The 15,687-nt window shown below is 36.5% G+C and overlaps 3 protein-coding genes and 1 long non-coding RNA gene across 6 annotated transcripts; 2 read left to right on the plus strand and 2 right to left on the minus strand.

Moving 5' to 3' along the window:
• The first annotated feature begins 936 nt into the window (after nt 1–936).
• LOC113675759 (zinc finger TRAF-type-containing protein 1) lies at nt 937–8,801 on the plus strand. Its single transcript, XM_027192365.2, has 4 exons — nt 937–1,255; nt 2,446–2,684; nt 6,943–7,154; nt 7,637–8,801. The coding sequence occupies exons 1-4, from the start codon at nt 1,061–1,063 to the stop codon at nt 8,023–8,025; spliced, it is 1,035 nt and encodes a 344-aa protein (XP_027048166.2). The 5' UTR covers nt 937–1,060; the 3' UTR covers nt 8,026–8,801.
• On the minus strand, nt 8,802–11,919 carry LOC113675761 (uncharacterized). Of its 3 annotated transcripts, none has more exons than XM_027192368.2 (3): nt 11,230–11,656; nt 10,552–10,619; nt 8,802–9,685 (listed from the first exon to the last, which is right to left on the minus strand). In XM_027192368.2, exons 1-3 carry the CDS (start codon nt 11,456–11,458, stop codon nt 9,647–9,649), a joined length of 336 nt encoding a protein of 111 aa, XP_027048169.2. In that variant the 5' UTR covers nt 11,459–11,656; the 3' UTR covers nt 8,802–9,646. The 3 variants fall into 3 exon arrangements, with proteins under 3 accessions (XP_027048169.2, XP_089054946.1, XP_027048168.2); XM_089198820.1 differs by having other exon boundaries at nt 9,561–9,685; nt 11,353–11,656; XM_027192367.2 differs by having other exon boundaries at nt 9,561–10,619; nt 11,230–11,919.
• LOC149048552 (uncharacterized) lies at nt 11,897–13,944 on the plus strand. The gene is made up of 2 exons (XR_016184540.1): nt 11,897–12,056; nt 13,026–13,944. It is a non-coding gene; the product is annotated as an uncharacterized LOC149048552 (long non-coding RNA).
• Nucleotides 13,945–14,346: 402 nt separating this feature from the next.
• On the minus strand, nt 14,347–15,639 carry LOC113675760 (cell division cycle-associated protein 7). Its single transcript, XM_027192366.2, has one exon. The coding sequence runs from the start codon at nt 15,528–15,530 to the stop codon at nt 14,751–14,753; it is 780 nt and encodes a 259-aa protein (XP_027048167.2). The 5' UTR covers nt 15,531–15,639; the 3' UTR covers nt 14,347–14,750.
• Between the last annotated feature and the right edge of the window lie 48 nt (nt 15,640–15,687).

Below are 15,687 nucleotides of genomic sequence, written 5' to 3' on the forward strand. Positions count from 1 at the left end.
GTCCATTCTTCTCACTTTTTGCCCTGAAAACAATCATCAATTAAAATTTAAGGGGGATGCTCATTTTTCTAGGTCAAGATTTCCAAGTTTTGATCCTTCTTGCTTCCAGTTTTCATTATCATGACAGCTTAGGGTATATGATCACAAGTTTGGGGTAAAACCTAAATAAGATGAAACAAAATTCAATCCAGTTCAACATTTTTTTTTGAGTAGTTTTTGTGCTTTTTGAAAATCCCCAACAAGTTAGTCCAACAAAGTTAAAGCTAGAAATAATACTAATGACACATGCACAGACACCTAAGTAGTAATACTAAAGTAATTTCGCAATTAAAATGCATTAGCATGGTGAATAGCCATTGGCTCTACCCAAGTCTTATGACTTATATGCTGAACAAATTGCTCAATCTTAAAGAAAAGGGAAAATACTATTATGTACCCTGGCTGTACCCAGTACAGATCTCTTAGTAATCAATGTCTAGATTCATATTAATTAATAGAGATTAATATTCACTGAGAAAATGCCTTTTGAACGGCTCCAAGGAAGGATAAGACTTTGATAGTAGTTAAAAGGCTTGGCTGCTCAGCAAGATTCAAAATCACTGCTTGTAGCACTAACTTTCCTCCAGACTGAACATTACTTTGAATGGTTATGCTTACACTATTGAGTATCAAAATGCTGGCAATGTCATAACTTGTTCATAAGCGAAGATAAAAAGTGTATGGTTTCTGGAGGATACTATATTTCCCCATCACTGATAATTGAAAGTGATGTAAAGTACTATACTACTGGTCAAACATAACCAATTTTTTCTTCTCCATTAATTTCTTCATGCATAGTGTGCATCTCATTCCTCATGAGAGTTTACAAATTGCGCGTGAAAGTCTCGTGACGAGTATTTACCTTAAATGGAACGATTGAACTTTGTTCCATGTGATTGTGACGCAGGCGCAGAGAAGTAAACATTACATCATCTCATCAAGTGATCATACCAAAACAAATCGATCGGTTGATTTTAGCGGTGTATTTAAGGGCGTCGGATTTTGTATCAAAAAGGGGAGTATGTCAGAGGAAGAAGCCGAAGGCTCCATACAGGTGGAAGATACATCTGAAAAAGAAAACATCGAACCTCCGTTAAAGAAAGCAAAATTAAGGGACGACAGAAAAAGCGATCGGCTTGTAAAATTGGAGGCTCGTTTAAACGACATCCTAAGCTGTACAGTTTGCCTTGATTTACCCACCAAATCGGTTTTTCAGGTAGGAATAAAATTAATTAAATGTAGGGATGAAATCTCAAGCTGTTTGGTCCAATGGTAACTATTGCTAACTTCAATAATCTGGTCTTTTAGGATTCAAAATATAATTCATTTCGGTGATGTCAATTCTGGTTGCATCGTTTAATACCTGCATTGCCTTTACGCTTTGTTATTATCTCCTATCCAATAACTATGTGTCAACGATACACCCCATAGTAGGTTTTGTATTGTAAAGATAATCTATTTTTTTCTTTATTTTGCACAGCCGTGCTTGTCAATAAGGTTAGTTTTATACTCAAAGGTCAAAGTGTGTTGCGATCCTTGCCGAAATTACGGACAGTGATTACGTTACGTTTTCGATTTGCACTACGCAACAACCATACCATCGTTTGACTTGTAGTTTTTTCTAGAGAATTTTGTGTCGATCGCGTCTGTTAGTAAGCTCATTTTGTTAGCTCTACGTTTATGTGTCATTGTTATTTGTTTCATTGGTGATAGATTTATATAATATGAGAATACGTTGTCTCTGAAGAAATCGATGTAGTACGTACCAACGCTTCATTAAGATTCTGTCATACTCAATTATTTATGTGAAGAATCGATTTCATGAGGCGTTGAAAATTTAATTCCCATGGTGAAGGTTTCACTTCTTTTATCACTCTTTATAGATTATATTAGTTTCGTGGCCACTTACGGTCCCCAACAAACTTGTTATTTTCATCAGAAAGGAATTGTCTCCTGTGGTGCAAACATTTCAATCAGTCTACATCAATGTCAGCTGAAGAAAGTTTATTCGATGTGACTTTGGTCATAATACTTGGTGGTGAAACTTCTTGTTTACTTTAACTGCAGCAAGAAAAATCGAGTTCTTCTGACAATCCCTTTTTCTGATTTTAGAACTATTTGTGGTTAATAACACCATTAGCACTTTTGTGTACCAGTGAATTTTGTGGGTCATCCCTGAAACTATTAATTAAATTTTAATTATTACCCAGGATAAATTATGGTTTTAAAGGTGGAGTGGGTCAGAAATTCATGATCATTTAATGCTGCACTCTAAATTGCAGACACTTTTATGGAGTGGCATTCTCCAGCTTTATTGTCATAATATAAGAATAAATTATCTTATGGAAGGTGTGCAAAATACACCCTGTTCTGTTTTTATTAACTTGAGTTTGATTTTTGATTTAGTGCCGAAATGGACACTTGATGTGTGCCTCATGCTTCACACATCTCTTGGCTGATAGCCGATTGAAAAATGAGCAGTCATCATGTCCCAATTGTCGAACAGAGATCAATCGTAATATCTGTTCACGTAACTTAGCAGTTGAGAAAGCTATCTCAGAACTTCCTGCAGAATGCCCATACTGCAATCATGAACTGCCACGGAGCCATTTGAAAAACCATGAGGAGAAGGAATGTTTAAACAGGTAAGTGAACTTTGTATTTGTATCAGTATTGGCTCTTCAATGTATTAAAATGTTTCTTTGGGTTGAATTGTTGCTTTACTGTTGTTGATTTCTTCATCTTTTGCAGCCCTTAATATTTTATGATTTTAAGTTATGTGTGGTGAAATAAAGTAATGAAAACGATACTTTGTTTGCTTTGATCTCTTATTGTGTAAAGGCATGTGGGTTGGAAGGGATTTATGTGTGAAGCCCCAATATTTTGAATACAGGCAAAGCTGCTCTTCCATTTGCTTGGTATTTCCCTCTCCATCCAGCGCACATTCTGCAAACAATAAGTGCTGTGGAACATATTCTTAATTTCAATTTTACAACTTTCAAAGAAGTAAGCTAGGTGTTTTTGTAGTATCACCAGTTATCTTGATATCATACTGCAAAAAATGTAATAATCTGTTGTAAATTAACATGTCATAATTTTGAGCAATAGAGAGAATGGCTATTGCATGGTTATTCATATAGACATTAAATGATTTTTGGACTTAAGATGAGCACTATAACTAGAAACCTAGATAGTTAGTGGTGTATTGATTGCTTTGGTATGTATAAATATTGATTCAGTGTTAATGATTCATTAACAATATTTGATTGAAAGTATGAAATAAAATAGTTGAAATGATGACTCAGTGTTTTGCCCTTTAAATTTAGTGGGATATGCTTTATTTATTCAGCAAGGCCTTAATGTCAGTATGGGTAATGTATTATCCAAACTTTTTTGGTGACTTTGTTTCATATGAAATTCCAAAGTGGATCTTATCACCAGTGTTGTCAATCTATAAGATGAGAATTAAGCAATTTGATTGTGGTGCAATCAACTTGCATTGCATTATGGTATGACCCTGTATGGCATCATGCTCTGCTGCGATTGATTAGTTTTTAACAGCTGTGATTGGTGTGTTTAATTGACAATATGTTCCTTCAGAGGTTTACTGTATTAGGGCTCTCCTGTACAGTTCTACAACTGTAGACTTCCACCCACTTAAGAATAAGGTTAAGGTTACATTCATTGAACATGACCCTTATTGTTACACAGGCAGGGGAAAGCAAGGAGGTAATTCACATGGAAATTCACCCTTGCATCATTAGTGGGATCATGGGATAGAAATTTCAGAAGCATATCATCAAATTCCCACAAACAAGAAACAAAAAAGAGAGCATTAAAACAGTAGCCTGCAGAGAGAACACATTCTCACAATGCATTAATCACAACTGTAGAAAATAAAACCAATCATGGCAGAACTCACATCTTCATAAGGTGACATCTGATCAACCTCATTGCTAGAAGACTAGTAAGGTGTACTTAAATGATCACAAACCTGATGGGACAGAAGTTTCCATATTATGAGGCAGACAAGAACACCTACCTGTCAATTGCCTTTCCCCATGACAAGTGGACTACTCTTTGTGATATAAAAAACATTATGTTATCAAAGAGAAGGGAAGAACGGGGAAAAGAACACTACCATGAATACCTGATAGCTGGCTCCCAGCCCTCTTTGGAGAAAACAGAAATCCTTCACAATTGCACAAATTGTTTTTGGCATGGTGTAGTTTGTTTTGTAACAAGTTATCAGCTGCATTGTGATTTGGCTGGCACTGGTTAATTGAATTGTGGATAACTTTATCATCCAAATTCATCATGATCTGTCACATGGTTCATGCATCAGATAGAGATTGGCATTGTTCACAGGAACACCAAAGAGCCAAAAGATTCACAGAGCAGAAGAAAAGTTGTCAAAATGAAATACTCCATTGATCTGGATATTAATCAACTGTTTAAGTGTTTTGACAGGACGGAGAGCCCACAATAGGTGGTGGCAAATAAAGATGGAGCTAACAATGGTTTCTTTGGGAACATAAGAAACTGAAAAAGAACACTTTAAGCTTTCTTCAAATTAAAAAACCTGCCACTATGGAAGCAAACTCTTTTCTCTCTAAAAACAGACTGACCCCATTAATGATTGGACAGTGTCCCTTTAATTGGATGGTCAGGCTACTCCTAGTAAATAAAAAACGGACTTTGGAAACTGACATACTGATGAATCATGCCTCCTATTCTACCCACACATATCAGTAACCTTTTGTCCTTTTTACTTACATCATTATGTAACATTTCTAACCTTACTAATGGAAACATACAATATATTTCCATTAAATTCTGGCTGGGAAACTTTGGTCTTTCTTATGGCTTTGACTACTTGAATCACTAAGAGAGATGTTCCAAACAAGTTGGAAAACTTCATACCAATGACCGATATTGTATACATGAATTTGCAGTGTTACAGAGTTTGACTGAAAAGCAATATAATCTCTTAATTTTAATTTGTCTCTGAAATTAGCTGTGTCACTAGAATGAAATTTTCAGAACCAATAAAACCAGCATATGATGTGACTTTTAAAGATTCGAGAAGTGAAGCGCCACAAGAATCATACTTTAATATTTTGCACATTTGTGTTGATGTGTTCGTGAGTAGAGATGTTAAAATAACCGTAAAAATATTATTAATTATGCTTTTTCTACATTGATTGTGTTTAAATTGTGCATAAGTCCTTGTGCTCACAACTTGTTAGCTTGTAAAGTTGTTCTATATACGCCTGCTGTTAAACTGTAAAATAATATATTTCTGTACATTTTGTACTTGGAAATGTGCAAACTTATCACAAGTGCATTGGTAGGTCCCCCTGGGGGCTGTCAATTACCAGGGCTCAAAAGCAGGGGGCTAATATGGGTGGGGGCATTTTTGTGTCTAGGAGTGGGGGTCTTATGGTTCACAAAAACTTGTTGATGGAAGCTCACATGATAGGGGTAGTTTCTTTTCCTTATCTGTCTACCAGCCATAGTGGGCACTGAGTGTAACATTTAATTTTTTCTTTTTCTTTGGGGCAGGGTACAGGGAGATCTACCTATTACTGGAATACTGCTAAGTCCAAATGAAAAACAATACGAGACCTTTTTCTTGGGGGTGGGAAAGGAGGGATAAATGGTCAGAACTTATGGTAAACATCTGGGCACAAGTGCTTTGTTTTCTTGATTTGTAATTCTCAGTATGTTCATACCACTACCTGGGGAGGAACTGGTCTTTAAAAAGTGGTTACAGATGTTAAGATGACAGTTTCACTTTCAGCTATCCACCCAGTGCTCATATTTTAATGTGGTCATTTGATAACAGTGTGTACAGTCACCAAATGTAATTTTCCTGGTTACAAGGGTTATGGCTAAACCTTCAGTTACCGCAAAATATTTTTGTTTAGGTGAATATAACTTTAGGGAAATGAGATTCAGAACATGGAAGGAATTTCAGTAAATTATTTACTTAGTGGCAATAGTAAGTTAACTCATTAAAATAAGTAAGATCACCATTGTCAAGCTTCAGGGGATGTTTTACCACTAATAAAGCACAGGGTTTAAACTAACTGCAATGTGAATAGGCACACAAATTAGTGTCTGGATACACTGGCTGGAGAATTTATGTTCAGGCATAAGTATATATCCATGGTGCAATAACTTAAGCAGAGATAGTCTGTGAAGGCATTCAGTCTGTAAAATAGTGCAAAATAGTTACTTTTGCTGATGCGAGCTTTGAGACAGGTTGGTCAACAAACCCAACCCAAACCTCCCTGATTTTTCTTTGGTCTTATGCTACTTTTGTGCTGTTTGCTACTGCGCTTTGCTTTGCCAACTGAATGCCTAGAACAGCTGAGAGTATTTTGCCAGTATTTTTTACGCAATCACTTCTTGAGTTAAAACAAAAGAATTAGAGTCTGTGTTTTGACCAATCACAGGTAATGTGACACAAATTTGAAACATTTCACAATTCACCCTCTCAAACTTAAATTTCAAAATCTTTGAATTTTGTAAATGTGCAGATTCAGAACTTGAGTCAGTTTAGGGGCAAACTAAGATATATTTAGCCACAACAGTCATAGAACAGCTAAGAGGCCCAATCAAGATCAAATGACCCCAAAAGACAGATTTCATGGAATTTGATTCAAAAGTAACTAAGGGGACTTCATCAAAACATTTGGATGTTTCTACATTGACTTTCTTTTGCTTTCTCTCGGCAGGTGGGAAATCTTCCTTCAGCAACATGCACCATACTAATGTTTATATTGTTATGTCTTTCAGCAATTCTCTTTGTTAAGGCTGTCTATTTTGTGCTTTTACCAAATTTTAAAACTGGATGTTTTGCATTTCAGCTTTGATTAGTGTCTTATGCTTTTTCAGGCCTGTGTGTTGCAAGTTTAAAAGGATAGGTTGCCTGTGGGAGGGTCCATTTCACAAGCTCAGGGATCATGAGGATAAGTGTGATCACCCCAACATGACTGGACTGCAGCTGATGGAGTCACTAGAAGTCATAGATAGGAATCATAAAGATGAGCAGGATCTCTTCCAAAACATTCTCAACTTGCTGTCCTTTGAAAAGATTGCTATAAATGGTTAATATTATTGCTCCTTTGATATTGTTGTAGGGATTTTTAAGATTTGTTCTCAATGTTTGCTTTGTGACAATATTATGCACAAGCAGTTCTTTGTTAACAACTCTTTGTTTCCATTATTAGGTATGTTAGTTTCTTTTCTTCTTCTTTGATTAATCAACCTGTTAGTTGCAGTTGATCAAGCTCTAATCATAGTGACTATAATCATAAATGCGATGCATTGGTTTGTGTGTTTGCTTTTTTAAATTTAGTCATATTCTTTACTGATTGTGTTGACTGTTGGCCATTTTTCAGGCTCGGTTTGTATCAATCCATGGTGAGACCAACATTTTTCACAGTACTTAATTAACACTGTGACCCCTGGAACATACTAAGAGAGTTATTGTTGAGACAAACAACTTCATTTGCACAGCACTTTGTTTTAAGCACTGCATGCATTCCTACTAACCAATACAGGTTAACCATCTTCCTAACATCTGTAGACTTACAGCTCAAGCCATACCGCTCAGATGACTTTATCCCACAACTCTGTTATGAAAGCAGTAGATTCAATGCTCTGGGTCAACAGTGGGTGGTGAAAGCAACTGTGGTTGGAAATGAGAAAAGTGTACAGAGGGTCTTGACCTATCAACTTGTACAGAAAGGCAAAGTCAACCTCAATGTGAAATTCCTAATGTTACGAAGCCCATTCAGTGACTTGCTTATCAAACCTGAAGTTCATCAACAAGAATTCACGAGTGATTTGCAGGAAAGCAGTCATCATGATCTTGTACTTTTGGACCCAATGGAATGCAACAGAATGCTGGATGCAAATACAATAAAGTTGAGAATGATTATCTTTCAAATCCCAAGCTCAGAAAATGAGAAATAATTTTGCTAAGAAGATGCAGTGAACATAGATTAGTTTAACATCTGTATCTTAATTTATCAACGTACTGTAACCAGTATTCGTGTGATGCTCATGTTAATTTGGTATTTATCTTTAAGTATAATTTGCATCTCTTCAACTTATGTGTACCATCATGATTCTGTTGAGTAGTATATTATTTTCCCACAGATATAAAAGAGAGCTCTTGAAAATCACTCTAATTATTAAGAAAACATGGTCTTCTTACAAGAAACAAATTTGAGCAAAAATGAATTGTACTTCAAGGCAATATTTGTTCACTATTTAAGCAGCCGGTTTGCTTGAGTTAAACGTCAGTACTGTTAACCAGTTGTCTATCTCTTATTGGCAGCAAAGGTTAGTTGGAAAGAATAGTATCTTTTTGCTGCCAATCCTTTTTCTATTATCATCTCTCTACAGGCTACTACCATGATCAGACAAATTAATTTATGACTTTTGAGGTAAATATACTTTTAAAAGTGAAAGACAGCAAAATATATTTTCAGATTTCATCTTAACTGTTACTCTGGTTGGGTTCGGTAAACCAGTGTCCATAATGTTGTTAAATGGTACAATTTAATATTTAGACCAAATGATAGAGACCTGTATTGTGAATACCCAAACTGTATGTAAATAGTGGTAACCATAACTTAGAAAACTACAGGACTGGGCCGGAAAAAAATTCAACAAAGATTAACAGAAGTCATTAATAGCAGCAAGTGAGTTTTGGCATAAAATAAAGTGTATTTACATGCAAGCAATGAAAGGTCACATTGAATGTTTATTTCTTTGAGGGTTTACCTGTTGCATCTACATTTTTGATTCTATGTTACTTAAGTTTCTACTTTAAGTTGACACTGGTCAAAATACCCTGTGCATTCCTTTGAGTTTCTCAGAAAACAAACCTTTATCTACAAGCAAAAGTTTGCCTTGTTTTTTTGGATAATTTTGTTGCCCTGCAAGGTGCAGTGTGCATGTCATTTTAAGGCAATAGTGTGGAGATATTTTGCATTTTCTATTTGTGAAACATTTCCCTTGTGCAACTTGATTTGGTTTAGTTTACCTCCTTACTGCTCTCCAATCGGTGTTTTCTGGTATCCATACTCTATGCCATGAAACTGCAATATACATGCCAACATGGACAAGACTGCCCATGTGCTGCAATCACTGTTTTAAAATATTTTTGAAGTGAAATTCAGTCAGATGGTTCAATTACTTGTGCTCAGCATTTTTTGGAGAACTGAAGAAAACAAAAAATTGTTTTCGTTTTCTTCAGTTCTCCATGTGCCAAAACAGTGAAAGTTACCTTGCACTAGTGTGACCCAACTTATTTGACTAAAACGTTTTTGTTTGTAATCGTGGTGTCTTTTCCTAAAGGAGTTATAAACTTATCTCAAGTGCAATCCATGCCCAAGTGAGTGTGTTGTGAGGTAAACTCAACAAATTATACTGCTGATAGATTTGTAGAGACTTGAATTGGGCTTAGTTTTGTGTCTGACGCTCAGTGACCTCTTCCTTACTTTCTTTAATTATTTCTTTTATTCAATAATTACTGAAGATGAGAACTTTAACAGCTACATGATGTTACATCAATTGGATTGATTTGTTACAGGATTGCTGGGGTGTCTGACATCCATAGATTTTCCTGTGGTCATTCAAATTAAAAAAAGAAACAGTCAGGGTAGTCAATGAAATGTCATAAACCAGAGTAAGAGTTTACTTTGAGTTAATTTTATTTTTGTTAATGAATTCACAATCACTAGGTTAAAAAAGCAATTAAGTGTACCATGTCTTAATTCTCCAGCATTAAATACACTCTGATCCACCAAAAGAAACAGTTTTAAGACTTTGTTTAGAGAAGAATTTTAAAGTACTGATCTCGGAGGAATAACACAGATGGGAGCCACTGAGCTTGTTTCATATATTAATGTTGCTAACGTGTAAGAGGCTCCCTAATTAATTCATACTGACAACTGGTTCCAGCTGATTAGGAGTAGTCCCTCTCATCTTAGACTGTTTTATCAGCAAACAGACTTTGGTGCTGTACAAAACATGTCAGTTGTGAGAATAGGACATCACTGGTTGCCATTATTGGTTGCTCTGTTGTTCTCTTGAACTGGAAATGACAAAACCTGTCTCCTCTCACCCTTGAAGCTTCATTGGCACAGGCTCAAATGCCTCAGCTTTGTTTCCCAAGTTTTTTTTTTTTTTTTGTTCTTGTATTTTTTTTTTCAAATCATGGTTCTATTTGATAAAACCATACATCAAAAGGAGATTTCCACCAGCCAATATGTAATGAAACCAGTCAACACCAGATAAACCAAGAAAACTGAGGGACTCAACTGCACTTGCTAATCCATAAGCAAGACCTCCAACAGTTGCATAGAAGTTTGAACTCATGAATGTGACAAAAATTATTCCCAACACTGCTAGGGTACTAACTATCTTGGTCAACATCTCTTCCATTGGATTGTGGACTGAGGAGATGACAAGAGCAATGACAGAACTTACCAGATGGCACTTAGCATTAGCAGGTTTGTGGTGATGAAAACAAAATCCTGCTCCAATAAGAGGAATACCTATAAAGCAGGAAACAAAGTTGCATTACAATTTGTTTCTTCAGATTTTAAAGTTTAAAAGAATAGTCTGCAAGCTCAAGTTGAGAAATTCCCCATGAAAAGCATTTTGTGTTTTGCAATATTATGTTGGTTAGGATGCTTGATAAAACTACTAGGTTGTTTCTGTTTATGTCACTAATGTAAACTCTGAGCAACATCAGCAGGGAAAAATAATTGTGAAAAATGGACGTTACTTTATCCAACATGAGGGGGCTGAAAGGTTTAGTCAGTGTTTTTTCAACTTATTTTCTTACATGCTTGTAACCCTTGCTTGCAGTACAATCAGGAAGAGATTAAAGTGATGTGGATCCTAGCCTGTTTCAGACTATCTGCTTGTGCAGATGAGCAATGCAGTGGGAAGTGCTTGTCCCTACCGACCGAAACCCTGTCAGAAGGGATGTGCACCAGGATTTGATCAAAAGAACTTTCACATCAAAATCAGTAACCAAAAGGCATTTGATGCTTTTTTTACATAAGCCTCCGAACTAAAGTTCTCGTGGGAAAGTGCAGAGGGTTACTCTTAAAATTATTGAGTTTTGTAACTCATTACAACTTGTGGAAGAAATCCTACCTAAAACTGCTGCAATCCATGTTAAAAGTTTATGCAATTGAATAACTTTTGACTGAATGTTCGGGAAGACAACCCCAAACCTTAGAACTCCGAGAGAGGCAGCTATTGCAACACAAACCATACCCAATGCCGCAGAACCAGACACCTCGCGGACATTCAACGCTGCATACAGTGAACAACCTGCCAGAACAAAGTCTGAAAAAGCTGTTGATGTAGCTCTTGTACTCATTATCTGCTAAAGGATCTCTGAAACGGTAGAGGATCACGAAAGGCACGCTCCTTCAGAGGAATGTTTCTGCCACTCGTCTGCGATACACAACAAAGATGGTAAAAAACATCGACGTGTGCAATAAGGTACTGATCAAATTTGGCGAGAGTAAGTTAGTACATCACGGGCGACAAGTTGGAAAGAAAAATCGTCTGAGATGTGAGCGGTCAGCAGTGAAACACCGTGTATATTCATTCTGACTCACGAATGGACAATCACATCCGAGGGGAACTTCTGAATTTTCTGACCTTGGCCTATTTACCAGTCACAAGTTGTCCTGTAATGCCCATGTTGACAAAATAACTGATAAAGCAAACAAGATTCTTGGTCTTGTCAAAAGGACATGCAAGGGTATGAAGGATATCACTGCCCAAATATATTACTGTACCGTTGTATGGTCGTCTCAAACAGCTAGGAACATCACCAAGTGAGAAAAATTCAGAGGAGAGCCATATTTTGAAGTCAGATGATGACCACGGCATGCGACATATTACCCAAAGCTTTGAATGTAACTATATATTAACCAACGGAGGCATCAGGAAAGGCATCGATGACACCGGTAAAGGGATGAACCTACACTCAAGAAGAACTATGATAGAACTACTACTTTTAAAAACAGTCTTTTTAATAGGACTGTGGATATGTGGAATAAATTACCATTATCAATACGTCAGGCATCTAACATTTCCAGTTTTAGGAAGGGTGCAAGAGAAATCTTGATATGACTAAATTTTTAATTCTTTGTTCAGTTCAAAATGACTAAAATGAAACACGCATGATTTTTCCAACAGCATTTGCTACAATTTCCCGCAATTATAATTCTTTGTTCATACAGCTTTGACTGTAACAATATATTAACCAACGGAGGCATCAGGAAAGGCATCGGTGACACTGGGAAAGGCATAAAGAGGAAAGATATTTACGTTTTGTAACTTGTTTTATGACAAAAAATATATCTGTTTTTCCAGAAAAGTGAAAAGCTAAGCAACTCCAGTTGGGATTTGTAGAGTGGCTTTCATATTTTTTATGGTCTTTTGAAAGTCGCTTGAAATGTGAAATGTAGTGATGTTTAGGATTTACTTCTATATTCTTGACAGGGATTTGCATGTGTCAGAATTTTCAAACAGCCTTCACAAAAATTAACTTTTTCTTTTCCTCTTCTGTTTATATATGTTTATGCCCAAGTCTGCCCAACCCTCCTGTGAATGTGAAACTTTTCTTGATGTCCTTTGACTTATCACTCAATCCTTGATCGTAAAATTATGTGACAAATGAAGACTGACAACAGTCATGAAAACTCAGAGTTGATGTTACCACCTGTGAAAGGAGTGCAAATGAACTATCAATCATTAAATTTTGAGCCTTTAAATTATAAGAATTTATGTCAAATTATGAATAGAAAACACCAATGGAAATACTGAGGTTACCAGTAAAATCAGGTTGTATTTTTATCACAGTTATACTCCTTCGAAAGGAGTTGTTGTATACTATGTTACTTAAATTAATTTCACCCTGTTTTATTTTCTAGCTTGAAAGTATCATTCCAGGTTCCTTCTCTACAATAGTTGTGGGCAAAGGAAAGGAGACATTTAGAGACAAGCACCAGCAACAGCTGCAAGGGAGACTAATTGCACTAAAGCTCCAATGAACAGTTGAATGATTGATAATATGAGCAAGTAGATTAATTATCCTAAAGCTATGTGAAAAGTAATTCTGTGTTGGGATGAGACTAATTTTTTGTCAAAGGCCTGGCACTCGGAGTTTTTGTTTCTTCATTTACTCTTGCAAAGCAACAGCAACTGGGGTTAAACTCTCAGTGCAAGTATCCTTAATTTTGGAGATATCTCATAGGCACTTGTTCTGTACATAAATGCACATGTATAGCAAGTGTGCATTAATATGGATGACCGTTTTAATTGTGAATCACAATTAGCTGCTATCGTTAAGTTATATGCCTGTTGAAATCACAAAACACAAGTCAACATTGACATGGATGGCAGGAAAGTCATTCTTCAAACTCATTAGGTTTTCATAATCAAACTGTTTTCAGGAACATCTCACCTTGACATAGAAGTTTCTCTCTCATTTCTTCACATTTCACTTCATCATTGGTGCTTGATAAAATAGTAATTAGTACTAATACTGGAGGGTTGCTTTAAGCTACAATTTCTCTTATCAAAATATATGAAACATCCAATAGTGAGTGGATTAAGAAGGAATCTCATGCTAAAACAGAGAAACCAACCTCTAAAGATTTTGTACTAGGTTTTCTCCTCCTGCCAGACTCAACAACTGAACTTCTTTATTGAAAAATTAATTGTTCATTAACTGTAATACAAGGTATAAATTGGTAACTTTTTAACTTTTTTTTCTGTTCTTTTATGCTTGTAACCTGAATTACAAGAATTTTGCCAAAAAAATATCTGCAAATAAATATCTAGATCAGGTTTCCCTGAATTCCAAATCTCTTACACCAAAAATTACATTCCAGCACATGCAGCAGTTCTGTACATTCCCCAGAAGGAAATCCTGCCATCACACATTTAGCTTAGGATAGATCTCGAAGGTCTCTCAGAATAGCCTTAGAAACACCATCCTCAAAGCAGGGCTTATTTTTCACTCAATTATATCAGTTCTTAAAAACACACATTACTTTCAAAAATTGCTCTGGATTTAAGGAGCATCACAACCTCCTAACTGACTTCAACATTTGACTAGTTTTACGCCATTATCTTTGGTGTGTCTCAAGAGTACACTTTCTCTATTGTAAGCCTTATCTAATCATTTTAGTGCCCTTGACAAGAGGAGGTCTGGAGGGTTTAGCCATTAACACCACAACAGACAAAACATTCCTTTGCAAGTTTAATGACAACCTGAGTGATCTAACCATTTCCTAAATTTCAAATTACAATCAATAAAGGCCAAAGAGCTTCTATTTGTTTTTGTTGAGAATGAGAGAAGTCTACAAACACAACATCAAGTTTGCTATATCGTATATAAAATATATCATAGTTAAAAATGAATAGTACTGGTAAGTTCTCGCAGAAATATCGAGCGTATCATCCAGGGAGATTGATTTACACACTAATAATTTTAATTCTCAGCCTCCAATTTCTCAGAAAATAAATTCGATGCAAACGAAATTTGTAGCAATCAGTTCAGTTAAAAGTAGAAAGGAATCTTCCAGACAAAAATTTCACTGTAAAACGAAAAATAGCTAATCTGAATATTTAAGTTAATCGCTTAGTCAATGTCAATCACCTAAGAAGGACTTCACATCTTTGAATCCGCGCTCTCTGGCTAGATGGATCATGATACCAGTGCATCTTCGACCTCGTTTCTTCATACAAAAGCTACAGTTGCAAATTCCGCGACACGGAGGGCACTGCCACTTAAGATCCATCAGTGCTTTCTTAGCGTCTTCCCCGTACCGATTCTTGAGGCAAGGTCCGCAGAATTGCCCACGTATTCCAATACAACTCGAGCTACGACATACTGTCTTTAAATCGTCCGTTTTTTGACGGCACTGATGACACGAGGTTCCATTCGTCTGATCATAATTTTTGTCACACACACGTTCTGCCACCAGAATTAAATCGTCTTCGGTAATTTCGACAGGAAGCATGGGTGGTCGTTTTGGAGCCGGTCGCTTTCGCTTCGATGAACTGTCTGAATCCTCGCTTCCAGATGAACTTGGCAACTTGGACTTGCGCGAAGGCCACAACTTAATTCTAAGAGTGTTTGGGGAGCGAACATCTTCTACCCCTATGTCTTCTTCGTCGTCACCTTTCTCTGAGTCATATTTTCCGACGAAGGATCTACACTGACGTTTAGGAAGTCGTCTTCTAGGTAATGGAACTTTGGATTGTCTACGCTCCACATTGTTCTTCTTGATCGAAGGCTGCGAAGGAGTTAGTGGTGACGGGTACAAAGATCGAACTCCTTCAGGAAAAAGGCTGGCGAACATCTCCTGGTTTGTCGCAATTGCAATATTTCGTTTCTTTTCATAGTCACTTTCCTCGAAGAAAGACATATTGCCACCACGAATTGAAATAAATATATAAGAGAAGCTGGGCAGAATGTCTACACACAATGTTCAGTGCGGCTGAGCTTTTGGCATGATAACACGACTATTGGAAATGGCGCGAAAACGATCATGTGATAAGTCACGTGATGTAATGGACCCATTA

This window comes from Pocillopora damicornis, chromosome 3, assembly GCF_964200805.1.
Source record: "Pocillopora damicornis chromosome 3, jaPocDami1.2, whole genome shotgun sequence".
Taxonomy (NCBI): domain Eukaryota; kingdom Metazoa; phylum Cnidaria; class Anthozoa; order Scleractinia; family Pocilloporidae; genus Pocillopora; species Pocillopora damicornis.